The sequence below is a fragment of the Micromys minutus genome (genome assembly GCF_963924665.1).
Source record: "Micromys minutus genome assembly, chromosome: 3".
Taxonomy (NCBI): Eukaryota; Metazoa; Chordata; class Mammalia; order Rodentia; family Muridae; genus Micromys; species Micromys minutus.
The window spans coordinates 1,156,318-1,172,805 of NC_137972.1; the positions used below are offsets into that span (position 1 = coordinate 1,156,318).

The 16,488-nt window shown below is 48.3% G+C and overlaps 1 protein-coding gene across 4 annotated transcripts in view; it reads left to right on the forward strand.

Annotated features, from left to right (window-relative positions):
- The first annotated feature begins 5,212 nt into the window (after positions 1 to 5,212).
- The window catches only part of TMTC1 (transmembrane O-mannosyltransferase targeting cadherins 1), a 186,945-nt gene continuing 175,669 nt past the window's right edge, over positions 5,213 to 16,488 (forward strand). For all 4 annotated transcript variants that reach the window (XR_013974987.1, XR_013974988.1, XM_080914968.1 and 1 more), the window contains exon 1: positions 5,213 to 5,643. Coding sequence is in view for 2 of the 4 variants with exons in the window: in XM_080914968.1 (XP_080771094.1) it covers positions 5,345 to 5,643 (299 nt within the window). In the remaining 2 variants the exon portion in view is untranslated. The remainder of the gene's footprint in view (positions 5,644 to 16,488) is intronic.

Genomic DNA, 16,488 nt, shown 5'->3' on the forward strand with positions numbered 1-16,488 from the left:
AACATGTATGCTTTGACATGGGCACAGCATGTCAAAGATCCCAAAGCCTCAGACCCATGGGAATCCACATGTGAATGTTGATAGTGTATGCGAAAAATGGCCAACATCGATATTTCACCAGATATTTATGGCCTGAAGGCCGCTCCCCTCCAGTGCCTGCTTCTATTAAGATGCTCTAAACCTGTTCATCTGTATATAATAACCCACCTCTTGTTTGGTTGTACGCAGTAACCCTGCCTTCTTGCTCGACTCTATGTATGGTAAACTCACTGAGCTTCCAGGGTGCTGTGGTTTCTCTATCAGAGATCTCTCCCCACCTCACCCCAACTTCTCTGTATGTCCCTCTGCCTCCCTTTTCTTCACTCCCCCACTGGCCCCATCAGGTCAAGTTCTTGGAGCCGTTCAGGGATGCGGCAGATCAGTCTTGCCAAGTTTCCCTGGTTCCCATTGTCAGCTCACACCGTTTGTTCTATCAAGTCCTCCCATGATCGATTCCCCAGAAAACTGAATGTAAAACCACGAGGCTGGAGCATAAGAGAGGCTCAGTGGTGAAGAGCAATGGCTACTCTTTTCAGAGTTCGATTCCTAGCACCACATGGCGGCTCACACTGGCTGCAACTCAAGTCCCAGAGGCTCTGACACCCTCTTCTGGCATTTCTTGGCATTACATGCACATGGTACACTGACATTCCTGCAGGCAAAACACATCTATTCAAATAAAATAAAATGGAAAAAAAAAAAAAAAAAAAAAAAAAAAAAAAAAAACACCTACCAGACTTAACTGTCTTTGGGCATTCATTTCTGTATGCCTCCAGGGTCTTTCAAATCATATATTAAATCAGTTTATAGCCTTTTCTTGTTAATCTACTATTCGGACCCAGATAAGAACCAAAAGGATGGGGAGGGGAGGTATTCTCCTTTCCTCTAACACGCCATGGTAGTGCCCATGTGCATGCTTTTGACATGTAGAAACAGAGGGGCAGAGTTTGCTATGTGATGAAATGTTAAAGAGCACAGATAGTTTTTGATCCTTCCTCCTGTGAAGATGTTGCAGTACAGCCTCAGGAATGGAGAGGGAAGCCAGTTTGCCACCCTCGCAAACACCATCTTGTCTCCTGGGGATGCAGCCTCTGCAGTCTGGGACCCAGACATGTGACATCCCAGACTGCGCCACACTTTCCTGACTAGGCCTTGGGTAAATTTGGGAGCAAGGATGCCTCTTGCCCACAGGGTTGAAGAAGTAAATAATATTTAAATTACTAGACATCAAAAATTAGTACTTTTTAAGTTTTCGTTGCCAATTATTTTGCTGAATGTCTGCCTTTGTAACATTGTGTTTGATCGCCTGTGTATAAACTACCTGATTAGGGAGTATTGTTAGTGTGAAGAAAAACCACAGTGGTCTTTATTCAAGGAAAAACAAATTATTGAATGATACTTGTTAAAGCATAGTCAGGATGACTTCATTCAGAATGATGCTGACAGGCATAGAACCATGGCAACAAGGTCTTTCTGTGGGGAAGGGATCAGGCTCAACCCGGAATGCACCCAGGGGACAACTGGAAAATGATATTCAGGAACTGAGTGTGTGTGTGTGTGTGTGTGTGTGTGTGTGTGTGTGTGTGTGTGTGTGTGAGTGTGTGCTGGGTTGGGGGTATCAGTGGGTGGGATCCTGCTAAAATACCATGTCAGAGTTAAGAAGGCACTGTGCTTTGAATGCAAAACGTTTGTCCCTCCAGGTTTGAATGTGTGGTACTTTTCCTGCAGATTGTGAAACCTCAAGGAGGTGAAACCATACTGGAGGAAGCCGGCCAATGAGGACGGGCCTTGAGTTTTATAACCAAGACCTACTTACAATCCTATCTCTGCTTCCTGTTCCTGGGGTAAAGCAAGCTCTTACATCTTTTTTTCACCACCCCCCCCAGTCTCCCCACCACCGCCCCAGACCTTTCTTGCCAAGATGCACTCTGTCTCTCTAGATTGTCATCTAGATAAATCCTTCCTCCCATAAGCTGCATTTTTTCAGGTGTTTTATCAAATATATAAATATATATGATAATATCATAATATCAAGAAAAGTAGCAGGTACAAGAAGATTCTGGCTAAACTGATCTACCAGGATTATTCTGACGTCAAGGTGGTGAGACATTTTACTGAGAGGGTGGTGGATATGAACCTGATCAGATATTCAGACATCAAATTTAAGAGGTCTCTGCCAAAACTGGATCGCACAGGGAAGCAGCCAGCATCTAGGGCCCTGAGATAAGCTTATGAACCGTCGCTAAGGTTAGGCTGAGCAAAGAATCTCAACAGTTAATTTGAAATCTACTTTATTAAAATATTGACTCGCCTCTGATTTCTTTCTAAGTGTTGTGCTAATATTGTTCAGTAATCCTACTCCTGTGATGTTTCTGAATGACCCTGTCTGAGCCTCAAAGCGCTCATGGAATCGTTTGTTTTAGATTGGGCCAGGTGGACACAGACCTCTCAGAAGGCAGTCTTCCTGCAATTACCAAGCTCTTATCCATAATTGGAGACTAAGCAGTGAGATATTAAATCTAATTTCCTTTTGGGCCCTTTATTAGCTGAGATGGGTGTTTTGTGCCTTGAGAGAGGAGCAAACAGCTTGATGCACCTGCTCTCTGACACTGGCATTTGAGGCATGGAGCAGAAGTAGGTCAGGAAATGACGAGGCTCCAGGACACTCTTCCTGTGGGTGCTCCTGGTTCACAATACATGTTCTGAACACAGATGTGTAGGGCACCGAAGATGTCATAAGTTGGAACACATTTAATACTTCCAACCAGTGGAGCTTCGAGGTTAGCAACCTGAGCACCACGGTGTCACCACAGCATCCACTGTGTACTTCCTGGAGCTTTCACTGAGTCCAAACCCAGCCCCCAAGGTGAAATTTCTGTACAGTGGATGGCTCTCACACCACAGCCCAGCTGGAAAGCTCTGGGCTGAACCTTGTAAGTTAGAGGCCATCTTGATTCTGAATGAACTCCAAATCCATCATTAGAAATGCTGACAGTGAAAATGTCACTGAATGCTGGAGACAGCCTGAGCCTAGATGCCACATGCTACATATATATGCCAAACTCCCTGAATGCCTTTCCCTCTCTCTGGAGCCTCAGCTCTGGTCCCCTCCATTAAGATCATCGTCACTGACATCTCGAATTCTGCTTCATCGAAAATCCCAAACTGCTGTAATAGGGGAGGCGTGCCTCTCGTGAAAGAAGGCTGTGAAGACGTTAGCTGCCATAGAATCTGTTCTTGGAGCCACTTTCCTGTACCTCTTGTTCATCTCTCTCTCTCTCTCTCTCTCTCTCTCTCTCTCTCTCTCTCTCTCTCTCTCTCACACACACACACACACACACACACACATGCAAGACCTATCACCAGTGACCATTTCCACAAGGTGGTATCATTTTTCTGCTGCCCTAGAAAGCCAGTTAAGGTTGGGAAATGTCCATATTGTGTTGTTTACTACCCTCAACACATACACAGTCTCTTTCTCACACAGTCACACAGACATGACAGACATGACACAGTTAATTTCACACACACACACACACACACACACACACACACTCACACACTCACACACTCACACACTCACACAGTACTTGGGTTACTTTGTGCCTCTACTCTTCCTTAGTACAATGTGCACCAGGTAAAACCTACATCTATTTTTTGTATAACTATGGAGGGTGTAAAAGACACAGGTGTGTGTGTTGTGATGTGTGTGTGTGTTCACAAGCACGGAACTCCCCCTAGCACAGTCATTGAGGGTCAGATGTTCTAAGAACGCTGTCATTGGAACACAAGCTTTCAGCGTTGCTTCTCTCTCACCAATTTTGATTCACCAAGAGAAACCAACAGTAAAGCAAAACATCAAAAGGGGCGAGAAGGGATGCTGTCTTAGACTGTGTCGCTGTTAATTCGGGAACTTTGGAGTTAAATGCTCCTGTGTTTTGGGAGGCTCAAAGAACAAATTCTCCCTTACATTTCAAGTTTCTTTTCTTTTTGTCAAAAGTTTGTTGTTGTTGTTTGTATTTGTCTGTGTTTGTTTGCTTTTGTTTTAATGACAAGTTTATTTTGAGGTCTGGCGTCTGGATGCACGAAGTCTCCGTTAACTTCAGTAATAAAGCCGTGTTCATTCACAAGTGACCTGAAAGAACCAACGGGCTTTTTAATTCCAGAGGAACTCAGTGTTTTTCTGGAATCCTTCATTTATTTATTGTGATTAGCATTCAAAAGTAGAACAGTTTTGAGAAAGACAGGAAGTTTCTGACCCAGAGGCAATGCCAAGGCAGTCCACAGTTTTAGTTTGTATTGAAGGGCGTAGGCAGCCTCACATGCACTACCCAGAAGACAATAATTATACCCAAGAGATCCATCCAGTAAGACAGCAGGTAGCTGGGCCTGGGTGGCTGAGGCAGGGGATATTCTAGGATTAAATCGGTCAGCCTGGCTTCCGCAGCCAATGCCAGGACTGCCTGAATGACAGCCTATGACAGTGTCTCAAAACCAAAACCAAAAGAAAGCCAGAAGTAATGTATTGGGCGCCTTCCTCATTGCTTAAGAGTTTAAGGAAAAAGCAAGAGCTTCCCGTACGGAAATAAAAATCAAACCCGGTGTTTGTTATAAGCAGCAGGAGGAATAGAGAAACGGGCAAGGAGGCAGCCCACAGCCCAAGATGGGCTTTAGAGAAGGGACTGCTCCGTGTGTTGTATTCCCAGGTCTGGGGCATAGCACACGGAGGAAGACTTCAAGCCCTGCCGGTGATGGAGCTTGTGATCTAGCTGTTCTGCTGGTGTCGAATCGCTCACGCCTTCAAGGGGAGAGGGTGTCTGGGTGCATACTGAGTACCTGATGCGGCCGGCCGGGAGGCAGCGGAGACCTGCCCCTCCGCAGCTGAGATGGGCTGGGGAAAGGTCTGGGAGAGCTGCTGGACGTACCGGGTGGGACCCTGGGTGGCCTTCCCGAGTACCACCCTTCCCTCCCCAAGCCCTGCAGCAAACCGCTCCACCCGCGCGCTCTGGCCGTCTGGGACGCAGCGGCAGCCGGTAGAGGCCAGGTGTTAGGGACCTCAGGTCCCAGGATCCAGGAGGCGGAGGCGCGCAAGCGGGCATGCGCAGTGGGCGGAGGCGGCGGCGATGGCCGGGGGAGGCGGGGGGGATCGCTGTTTATTTGCAGCTGGGCCACCGCGGCGGCGGAGCACCGGGCGCCCGGGTGGGGACATTGGGCGCGCGATGCCGGAGCCAAGCAGGCCGCCGCGCGCCCGGGTCCCGGCCGGGGAGGATGCGCGCCGCGCGGGAGCTGCCCTGCGAGCGGTGCGATGCTGGTGACCCGCGGGGACCGCGGCGGCGGGGAGCGCGCGCCCTCACGGCTCCCGGGCTGCGGGCTGGTTCCAGCCGGGGCCGCGGCGCTGCTAGCTGGAGCCAGCTGCCTTTGCTACGGCCGCTCGCTGCGGGGCGAGTTTGTGCACGACGATGTGTGGGCGATCGTGAACAACCCCGACGTGCGGCCCGGGGCCCCGCTGCGCTGGGCCGTCTTCGCTAACGACTTCTGGGGCAAGGGCCTGGCGGACAGCACCAGCCACAAGTCCTATCGGCCGCTGTGCGTGCTGTCCTTCAGGTGAGCCCTGTGCGTCCTGGGGTCGAGACACCTGTCCCTGGAGAAGGGATGGCACTGCAGGGTCACTTCTGACAGGTCCCTCGGTACTTCCTCTAGGTTGTTCTCCCCTTTTCAGCTAGGTTCTCCCGGCTCTACCCCGGGTCCTCTTGCCATCAGCCAGATCCTCTCGAATTTACCTCGTGTTCTGGCTGCTCAGCCTAGTCCTCTAGGTTCTACGCTTGCTCTTCCGCCCTGCTCCGTTCTCCAGTCCCTGTCCCAGATCCTCTGGGCTCTATGCTTGGCTCCTGATTCTATCTTAAGTCCTCTCTACTAGGCTCTGGGTCCTCCAGAATCTGTCCCAGGCTCTCCGGACTCTAGTATTCTATCAGCGCAGCCCCAGATTCGCTGAACGAGGTTCTCTCCGCTTTGCCCCGAGACCTCGTCGCTCTGGCTGTGGGTCTTCCCGGTTCGGACTCTGATTCTGTTTGGTTCGGGCTCAGTCCTGAATCCTCCTGGCTCGGTCCTTACCCGGGACAGCCTCGGGTTCTCAAGACTCTGCTTGGGTTGAAACTCTACACCGTTTTCTTCTGACTCTGTTTTGGGTTCTCTCCGCCGTACTCAGGGAGATCTCTGCTCTGCCCCGCGTCCTTCCAGCTAAACCTAGGTTCTCCCGCGCTTCCTGTCTGCGGAGTTGGGATCGAGTTCTCCCTGCTACGTCCCTGGGGCTTCAGGGATGGCAGACGTGACTTCTCACGGGAGACTTTCCTACCCGCGATTAGCGGGTTCGGGGCGGGGGTGTGTGTGGGGGGCAATGCTCCAAGTTGTCAGCTTCCCCTAGGAGGTTGTACTGCTTGCTGGGCAGATGAGGAATAAAGGGGTCCGGATCAGGTGACCTAGGATGCTTCTCGAGCTGCTAGGCTGTGAGTGTTCTAGGCAGGAACTGGGGAGAGGGGTCAAGCACCCTACTCTAAGCACCGGGCTTTGCTGTGCGCGGGCTGCCGGATAGCCTCCCTACCCTGAACATCTCCAGCCCCAGCGGTGCTGTGCCCAGCCCCCGGGACCCACACCGAGGACCTCGCGAGGTGGAGGGGCGCAGAGAGCCCCCTCCCCAGCTCCGGAGCCATGACTCAGCATTTGTGGTGTGGACCGAGAGTATGCGTTTGTAGGGTCTGTGTATCTGCTTGAATCCCGGGGAAAGGACCGGTTGGAACCAAACAGCTGAACTCCATTCAGGGTAACTTGGCATTTGAGCTGGAGGGAGTGCAGGACACAGCAGCTCACAGGGTATTAACTCGTTTTCAAATCTTTGTCATAGGAGCCATAGTTTATGGCACTGATCTCCGGGGACAGCTGGCAAAATAACAGCAGCATGAGCCTTCAGGCCCAGGGCTTTGGAGAGAAAAGGGAAACCTGCCGTTGGCTTTCATGTCATTCTTTCAAATAAACTCGTGTTTTAAAGAGGGCGAGAAAATAACACGTCTGACCCCCAAGGAGATGTTTTATAAACATTTATCTGTGGAAAGTTGTGTCGGTTTTCATCCAAAAGATAGCCTTAGCTGCAGTTTCTCAGCCTTTTAATTTCCCAAGTGCTTTTTTTTTCAAACCATAAAGCTAGGAATGCTTCTTTTTACACTGGATAGACGATAGGCGTTTTCATGGACTGGGTGAGGCTGTTGATTAATTTGAAGGTGTATAAACTCACTGCACTCTATATGTGGACTTTTTACAGCCCTGGACCCTGCCCTGATCCCTAGCCTGAACAGTTTCCATTTAAAGCGCCAGGGTTGAATGCCTGCCGGAGGGTAGGCATAAGTGTAAGGTGCTGGCTGTCCGAGTGTTTTTAATAGTTCCTCTTGGGAACTCTACGGGGCAGAGGAGGAAGGGCTGTGTAGCAGCTACACCTTTTATCAGCAGCTTGATTTCATATCCCCACCCACACCCTGGGGAAGGGGTGGAGATAGTGGGGGGGGGGGGGGGAATGCTCAGAGCTGACCAAATGGGGGAAAGGAAGGATATGAAACCTCTTTCTGGTACAATTGTCTAAGACTATTGCTTTTGGAGTTTTGTTGTTTGGCTTCTTTCTTTTTCAACTTGTCACAAGCTAGGGTCGTCTAGGAAAAGGGAAACTCAGTTGAGAAAATGATGCTCCCATCAGATTGGTCTGTAGGTAAGCCTGTGTGGGTGTTTCCTTGATTAATAATTGATGTGGGAGGGCCCAGATCGCTGTGGGTGGTGTCGTTCCTGGGCTGAGCAACCTCCAACTTGGTTCCTGCCTTGACTTCCCTAAATGATGGGCCTGTGGTCCAGACTTGTAAGGTAAATAAACCTGTTTCTACACACAGCAATAGAAAGCAAATAGAGACACAGAGATCTCCCTCTCTTTTCTTAATGGGCCATTTGAGTTGTGAGTCTAGAAAGCAGCAGGGTGTGACTTGGAATAGCTACCTCATCTGGAAGAGAAAGTAGCTCAGTCCCCTCCGCTCCTTTGGTCCCTATCAGTCACAGTGGCCAACTCTTCTGCAGTAAATGAGGTGTGTCCCGAGTAAGTTCAAGTTTTTTCTTTTTTTTCTCTTTCCCTTCTCCTCTTATTTATTTTTTTAGTTTCTTGAGATATGTTCTCACTCCGTAGCTCAGGCTGGCTTGGATTCACTATGTAGTCCAGGCTAGCTCTTTACTGATCATCGTCCTGCCTCTGCCTCCTAAGTGCTGAGATTACACATTCAGTGAGCCACCATGCCTAGTCAGATTTTTTTATAACTTGAAGTACATGAAGAGATGGAAAACTATTTTATTTGGTATGGCTCAAGCATCGGCCTAGTGTCCTGGATGGTTTTTTTTTTTATGTCAGCTTGACACAGTTAGAGTCATCTGTGAGGGAGGTAACTTCAATTGAGAAAATCCTTCACAAGATCAGGCTGTAGGTAAGCCTGAAAGGCATTTTCTTAATTAGTGATTGATGTGGGAATATTCAGCCCTTTGTGGATGTTTCCTGGGTGCTAGGAAATTAACATTGCTATAAATGAGATATCCCCACCCCCTAAATCTCATCAGTATTTGAACATGTATTTTATTTGTCTTGGTGTATATTTAGTTCTCTGCAGGTTTATGACAAGGCATCCCTTTCTGAGATTCTATTACAGTCACAGTGCCTAGAACACTTCCATCTTGTGGACCCTATACTTCCCCATTGGAGCAATGCACCCAAGATCTAACACCTAATCCATAAAACTCCCACTTGGCCCATGATGACCACCAATCCTCCATCTCTATAGTTTTACCATTTCAACGCTATATAGTAAAATTGTTTTAATGTATACTTTATTGAGATTCCCCCCACCCCTGTCTCTCTGTCTCAGCATTTCTCTGGAACTTTATTCAGATGGTTGTGTGCAATGAAAGGTTACCTCTTTGGACCTTATGGTCTTGTTCCCACAGAACCCCAAATCAATTTTTAAAGCCGTTTCTCCTTTTAGTAAAAGTAAGTTTATATCCTTGAGACATTGGATGTGTGTCATATACTGCCTGGGAGATAGTAACTCCCTTAAGAACAAGTGTAATCAAGTAAATACGTAATTCTCTTTTTCTGGATGAATGCTCAGTAGAAGAACAGCGGCACCTGTTTAATGCACAGCCTAATCGTGTTTTCATGAAGGGCTAAGTGGACCGAGGAAAAGTTTACCAGATAACATAGCAGTTTCAAGGTGCAGAGCAGGGGAACAAGGACTGTATCCCATCACTCTAGCTACCTACACTGGGACTGTTTCTAGAACCCCCTTCCCAGGGTGGCTCCAGGAGACACTTCTGAGGGGTCTGGAGTGGAGTGGCCATGATCAGGCTGAGAAGGTTGGTGCAGGTCTTCAGGCTGTGGGGTCTCATGCTGCTTGAACAGGAAGTGCTGGCTGCTCCTGGTGGTGACATCAGTAGCTATGGGGTCACAGGCCTGCAGCCTCCCTCTGATTCTCCTCAGTTGCTGAGGATGCCAGTGCAGGTGTGAGCGGCAAGAGCGGAAAGAGTCAGACCTTTTCCCACAAGTTCTCCTTGTCAAGATGGGGCCTCAGGGCTGTGAGAGACGGTATTCTGGTGTTATCTGTGGTGCTAGCTCATCCGCCCTTGTGCCCCGTCTTCCCAGACGCTCGTGAGCAAGGACATGCGGGAATATTTTTAGATGCAAGTAAAGGAGAAGCAAGTCGTGTTTCTTACTCTACAGACCTCACACTCTTGATTCTGCTTCTGTTTTTATCCTTAATTTCTTTTTTATTGGTGTTTATTCAGTGCACAGAACTGGGGTCGGGGGTCTTCACACAGACTGTTTTCACTCAAGTGTATCCTATACTGTATCCAACCCATATTCTCCTCTTTGTCCTGGCTGATCCCTTGCCTCTTCTCCAGACTTACCTGCATGCTGGTGTGTGTGTGTGTGTGTGTGTGTGTGTGTGGTATATCTCTCTAGATTCCAAGTTCCACCTTCGAGAGGAAACATCTGGTAGTTGTCTTTCTTGCTCTCAGGTTGCATCCATTTTCCTGTGAAGGACATAATGTCATCCCCACCCTAGTCACTACCTCTAAAATCAGGAGGAATGCATTAAGTCTCTCTGTAGATACTGAGCTAACAGAACTGAAGGCAGTCCCCATAATGCCCCTTGGAAATTGCTTTGACTGGTTTAAAAGATACTGAGCATCTTCCTTTTATCCTCTTGGGAAAAAGATCCTGCGGAAATTTCCATTCAGTCAGTGAGTGGAACCCGAGGTCTTCAGCACTGAAGATGTGAAGCTAAGGCTGACGAAGGGACCTTCAACTCATGGTTTGTCTTTCCATGTTTAGGCTATTAGATCATTGTTTGCTCTAAAGTTTTACTGAACGCTCCTGACACTAACATAAATCATAAGAGTGAAGTGGGTGGTTAAATGTCAGAGCTAAAAAAATAATAGAGTATGTTCACACATGTGCTGTGGGGCCTGTGATGCTTTAGTGCTTGATCATGACAGACTCCCCCCCCCCCAGTGGTTTGCATCATGAAGTCATAGCATTCTGCCAGCTCTGAGCATGTGCAAGCATTAGCTACCATCACATACACTCAAGAACCATGGAGTGTTCATCTTGTGTCTGCTCCTACTGACCTGTCCTCTTTGAGGTCTCACTGACAGGCAGTCTGTCTCTGCAAGGGTGACACCGGCTCTTTGTAAAATACTGGACAATAAAGGAAGAGGGCCTGGGATGTTTGATTAAGGTACTCCCGTTATTCCGTGATAGAGACATAGGCAAGAGGTAAAAAGGGGTGGGGGCAGGTTGGAGGCAGTAAAAACTAGCTCTAGTGGAGCGGGAGGGAAATGACTTTAGAGAACAAACAAAACCACCCTGCCCTGAGGTCATTAGAGTGGAAGAGCTGGCAGACCCAGCCCCTTGCTGTCTGCAGCACTTGGATGAGCTGCCCCTTGCCGGCTGCCACATTAGGTGACCTAGCCGGGGCAGTGCTCCTCTGGTGGTGTAGGAGCAGAAGAGCTGGTGGGCTGAACAACTCAGCTACCACCCAGGCCCAGAGCCAGGTCTGTGAGCTGGCCTACCCCACCTATTAAGGGCTAAAGCATGTGAAAGGGCTGCCAGGTCTTCATAATCCAAGACAGCAACGGGAAATCTTAGGAGTCCCGTGAGGAGCCAGGATTGATGATGGTGAAGCCGGAGCCAGAGGCCTCAAACCAGACCCGTGACTCATTGCTGTGAACATTAAGTGAAGATGTGTTGATAAAGGGTATTTTGGGACACACTGTCACACATTACAGCTTCCACAAGGAGATTTTTTTTTCTTCCTCGAAGGGGAGGTTGCAAGGCTGGAGGGCAGATAGGGAGGGACAGGGAGATGAATGGGATTGAGGTGCATGATGTAAAGTTCACAAAGAATTTTAAAAGTTTTTTTAAAAAAAGCCAATCTCTGGACTTTCTATACTACAGAAAGCAAGCCCTGGAGGTAGAGCCCATGTTCATGTCTCAGGGTTAAGTTGTATAGGAAGCCAGGAACAGAGTTCTACAGTGTGGGGTTATAAGTTTGTCCCCAGAGGAAATCAGGTACGCCTTCCAAAGCTGTTTGTTTTCATCGACAGACACCTCTCTGCTTTTCCTTCGCAGCCACACTCTTGTTTTCCCAGATTCCAGTCTAGTCGTTCCTCTTTATGAGGACTGAGGAATGTCTGCTCATGCCAGAGGAATGGTGGTATGTCTCTCTCGCTGATAAGATGTGGCTTCTGCCTGCAGAATCCAGGACTCCACCCTGAGGTCTAAGCTGTCTGAAGCCCTTGCTCCTTCACAGAGCAAACTGCTGCAGAGGGCCTCTGCAGTGGGCTGTCTTCTAGAAAGCCCTTCCCTGTGCTGGGCAGGGCCAGCTTTCTGGGTACTTCCAGTGTCTGCTCAGGCATCACTTTGTCATAGTGGCATGTCCAGGACTCTCATCTGTACACACGCCATGCTTCACTTTCTTATACTGGTCAGTTAGTCACCTTTTCAGCACTGAGACAGAATATCTGAAATTAGTTTAAGGAAGGGAGGGAGGGAGAGAGGCAGACAGGGAGGGAGAGAGGGGGGAGGGAGGGAGGAAAAAAGGAAGGAGGGGAGGAAGAGAGGGAGGCAGGCAGGGAGGGGAGAGGAAGAAAGGGAAGGAGGGAGGGAGACAGGGAAGGAGGGAGAGAGGCAGACCGGGAGGGAGAGAGGGGGGAGGGAGGAAGGAAGGAAAGGAAGGAGGGAGGCAGGGAGGAAGGGAAGGAAGGAGGCAGGCAGGGAGGGGTAGGCAGGCAGGGAGGGAGGGAGGTTATGTTTTAGCTCACAGTTCTAGCATCTGATTGCCTGGCTCTGTGGGTTTCTGGGCCCAGGTGAGGCAGTACAGAACTGCTACCTCATGTAACAGGAAGCATAGAGTGAGACAGAGAGAAGCCCAGGACCAGATGTAGAACCCCATGCCCTGTGATCTATTTCTCCAGCTAGACTCCACCTCCCTATGACGCTAGCAAATTACTAGTCCAACACTGGGCAGTCCCTGCTTGGGTCAGAGCCCTCATGGCATGAATACTTCTCCCTAGTTTGATCCACCTTCAAGGAACCAAACACTCAACACATGAGCCATTTGAAGATCAGCCCTTATTCAAACCCTCCCCCACCGACAGCTGACATTGATTTTTGTTTGGTTGGTTGGTTTGTTTTGGTTTTGGTTTTTTGTTACTGGTTTCAATGTTCTGTCATTGCTCTGAGAGTTGCTGTCTTAGTTAGGATTCTACTGCTGTGAACAGACACCATGACCAAGGCAGCTCTTACAAGGACAACATTTAATTGGGGCTGGCTTACAGGTTCCGAGGTTTAGTCCAGTATCATCAAGGTGAGAGCACGGCAGCATCCAAACAGGCATGGTGCAGGAGGAGCTGAGAGTTCCAAATCTTCAGTTCTACAGCTGCGGCATAAGGTGCAACCTTGGCTCTCTCCAGGCCAGTTTTCTGTCTTAATTTACCTTTTTCTTTGCTCTCTCTCAAAAAAGAGCAAAGTGGAGGAAGAAGGTATTCCCTTGGATATTGCAGGGGATCCCTGAAGGCTCTGCGTACCACAGATCAAGGGCAGCTTTGGCTTTTAAAGGAGGATTGTGTCTCTCAGTTATGATGTGGAGAGAATGGCCATCTTTACTCTGGCACCCTTTCCCTCAGGGTAGCATGAACAGCTGCAGAGTGCATGTCTCAAGTTCAAGGATAGAGGGAAGCCCAAAATGAAGTTGCATCTCCTCCTTCCATTGGGGGATTAAGATCCATTCCTACCAATGTCCTGCTTTCTATAAAGTAACCATATGAATCACCAGGACTTCAAAGCCTGGTCAAATGCACTACCTGGGCTATATATCCTCCTTTACTTTAGCCTAGGGAATGACTTCCTTCACTCCAATACAGCTATCTAGAATTGGTCTGGTTTGGGGTTTGGGTTACTTCAGAGAAAACTTCTTTCTTGGAGTTTCTCAATGTGAGGAGTTTCATATTCACAGTGGACTAACGGGTTCACCACACCTGAGGAGCAGGTGACTCAGTGTCAGCCCCATGGTTCAGATGGAGCTGGTGGTGCTAAAAATGTAATGATTTGAGCTGCATGATATCAGCTCTGGCTCTCATTTGAAGAGGGGGGAGGGATTGCAGATTGAGTTCAGTCCTGTGTCATTCAAATGGACCGAGTAATGAAGCCCTAGTGAAACCCCAAGCCCCGACTCCCCAGGTTTGCTCATACTTCTCTGATAAGTTCTGATGCCCTGAGCCATGTGCATCTTGACGCCTGGCAAGTTTGTGTTTAGGACTCCCCAGGCCTCCTGCCAAGCAAAGCTAGCTCTCCTTGGTCCCCCCCCACACCACACACACGAACACTGTGTCCCTCCCTCTAGTGCCCTTCCCTTTAGTCTGTCATTACTTGGAGTGCCATGGAGACATTAATGGTGGTTGGCACCTTCCCTAGGGAATAGCATTCTCATAGTGAAGGTGAGAGGACTGAGCTCCATCCAGTTGCATAGTTCATTTCTTCATATGAAGTAATGATTTGTTGATTTGTCTCTTAAACTAGAGGTAATGCAGAAGAGATCTAGAATGACTGATGGCCTATGGGATTCGCTTTATAGTGGAAATAAGCTGAACCAGATGTTATCTACTGGTTGAATGATTTAAGTGGACCATGGAAACCATTCTCAAGCATTTGAGAGCCACAAGACAGCTACTGATGGGGAACTCCAGAGGAAAATGGGTGTGTTCACTGGGTCATGCTGAGCTGTGAACAACCAGGAACGATACCAGAAATGACAAAAGAGTTGGGGAGGGAGCTCAGGAAGTATAATGCTTGCCTTGCAAGCATAAGGACCTCAGTTCAGTCATCCAGAGCCCTTTTTTTTAAAGGCCAGGCATTGTAGCAATACTGTGCATATTAATACTGTGCCAGTACTGGGGAGACAGAGACAGGCAGATTCCTGAGACTTGCTGGCTGACAGGTGATCTCTCTCAGAGTCAAGGTAGATAGCATCTGATGAATGACAGCTAAGGTTCTTCTTCAAATTCTCATGTACACATATCTCTGCGTACGTGTGCACATGCACAAAAGAAATAATAAAGAGGCTACACTACTCCCCCTTTCCCTGGCTAAATTTTTCTTTCTTTCTTTCTTTCTTTCTTTCTTTCTTTCTTTCTTTCTTTCTTTCTTTTTTGAAAAGAATGCTTACTGATGAGCATACTGACTTTTCTGCTGAGCTTGCTGACCTTGTGTGCATTCTTTTGAGCTTTGAGACCCATGTCTCACAGCTATGCTAATTCCCTTCCTGGGTGCAGATCTCAGGCTTCACCCTATATATGCTTTCAACTGTCTTAAGATGGAATGGGAACAGCTGAAGGTCACACAAAGAGGTTTGGTGACCACTGGTACCCCATGAGACCTCTATCTAGGAAGATCCAACTATCACAATGTACAGCATAGCTCATATCCGAGGCATTTACAGATGCCTGTGCTCCTGTCCTCTGCTCCATTACAGTTCTCCTGAGAGGAAAGAGTCAGGTAGCTCTGCCTTCACCGAGGCACTAGAGTGAGCCTGGTGTTGGGACACCTATAGAGTGGAGAAGCTATGAGCCAGCTCCTTTCTGTAAGGTGACTGTGATCTACATGTGTGAGGAGGAGCCACCATGGAGAGGGGCTCTCAGATGTTAGTGAAGGGATCCTTGGTTAGAGAAGTTTGAATGCCAAACATGGTAGGAACATTCATGACAGCCAGCAGACAGATGCCAGAGGACTTGGACGACACCAGGGCCATGGGTATGGGCAGGCCCTCAGACTGAGGGAGTGTGTGTGTGTGTGTGTGTGTGTGTGTGTGTATGTGTGAGAGAGTGTATATGTGTGAGTATGTATGTATATATGAGTGTGTGTATGTGTGTGACTACGTGTGTGAGTGTGTGAATGTTTGTGAGTGTGTGTGTGAGTGTGTATTAGAGAGTGTATATGTATGAGTATGTATGTGGGAGAATGTTTGTGTGTGTATGTGTGTGAGAGAAACCAAGGTGTCAGCTCAAGTAGCATTGATATGTGATGATCTTTCTGAATCACCAACTCCATGGGATGTAGCATCGTTTAGGAGACAGAACTATGGGCAGGTCTATGACAGTTTCCTGAAATGGTTGAGGGGAGACACCCATCCTCAAAGTAGGTGTCACTTGTCCAAAAGAGTGCAGAAGATACAAAGAGATCCCAGGAGAACAAAGCATGGCCTGCCAGCCACCGAGTCTTTCTGAGTGTGTTCTTGGCTGACACCCTAGCTTCTTTGGCCTTCCATTGAAGATTTGAAGACCTTCCAGGCCTCATCAGAGGATGGGACTTCCCAGGCACCTAGCTTTGGGGACTGAGCAGCTACAGGGTTCTCAGCTTCTCCAGCACATAGGTAGCCATTGTCACACAACCCCTACCGTGTAATGAACAGTTTTTCAGAGATTTAAGAAGCTAATTTCTCTCCATCACTGAAACCCACTGCATTCAAAGCAAATAGATCCTAAAAGAACCCTGTTGAATAAACAAATGGATTTACATTGCACTGGAAGTGGGAAAAGCCCATCTTTCCCCTTCAGCTCTAAAAATCTCTCATGTTATTTGGCTTAGGCTTTGTTTCTCTTTTAGAACTAGGACAAGCAGTAGGTTTGTTTTTGTTTTTGTTTTTGTTTTATGTTTGTTTCTCAAATAGGCTTAACAGCATCTCTGAGATCCCCCTTCCTCTTCTGATCCTCCTGTCTCCCTGCAAAGATGACCAGGAGAGCAGGCATGAACTCAAAGCAATCAGACTGGTTGTTCTCCAGGACAGCCATATGGGGGGGTCCCAAGAAGTCAGGTCAAAT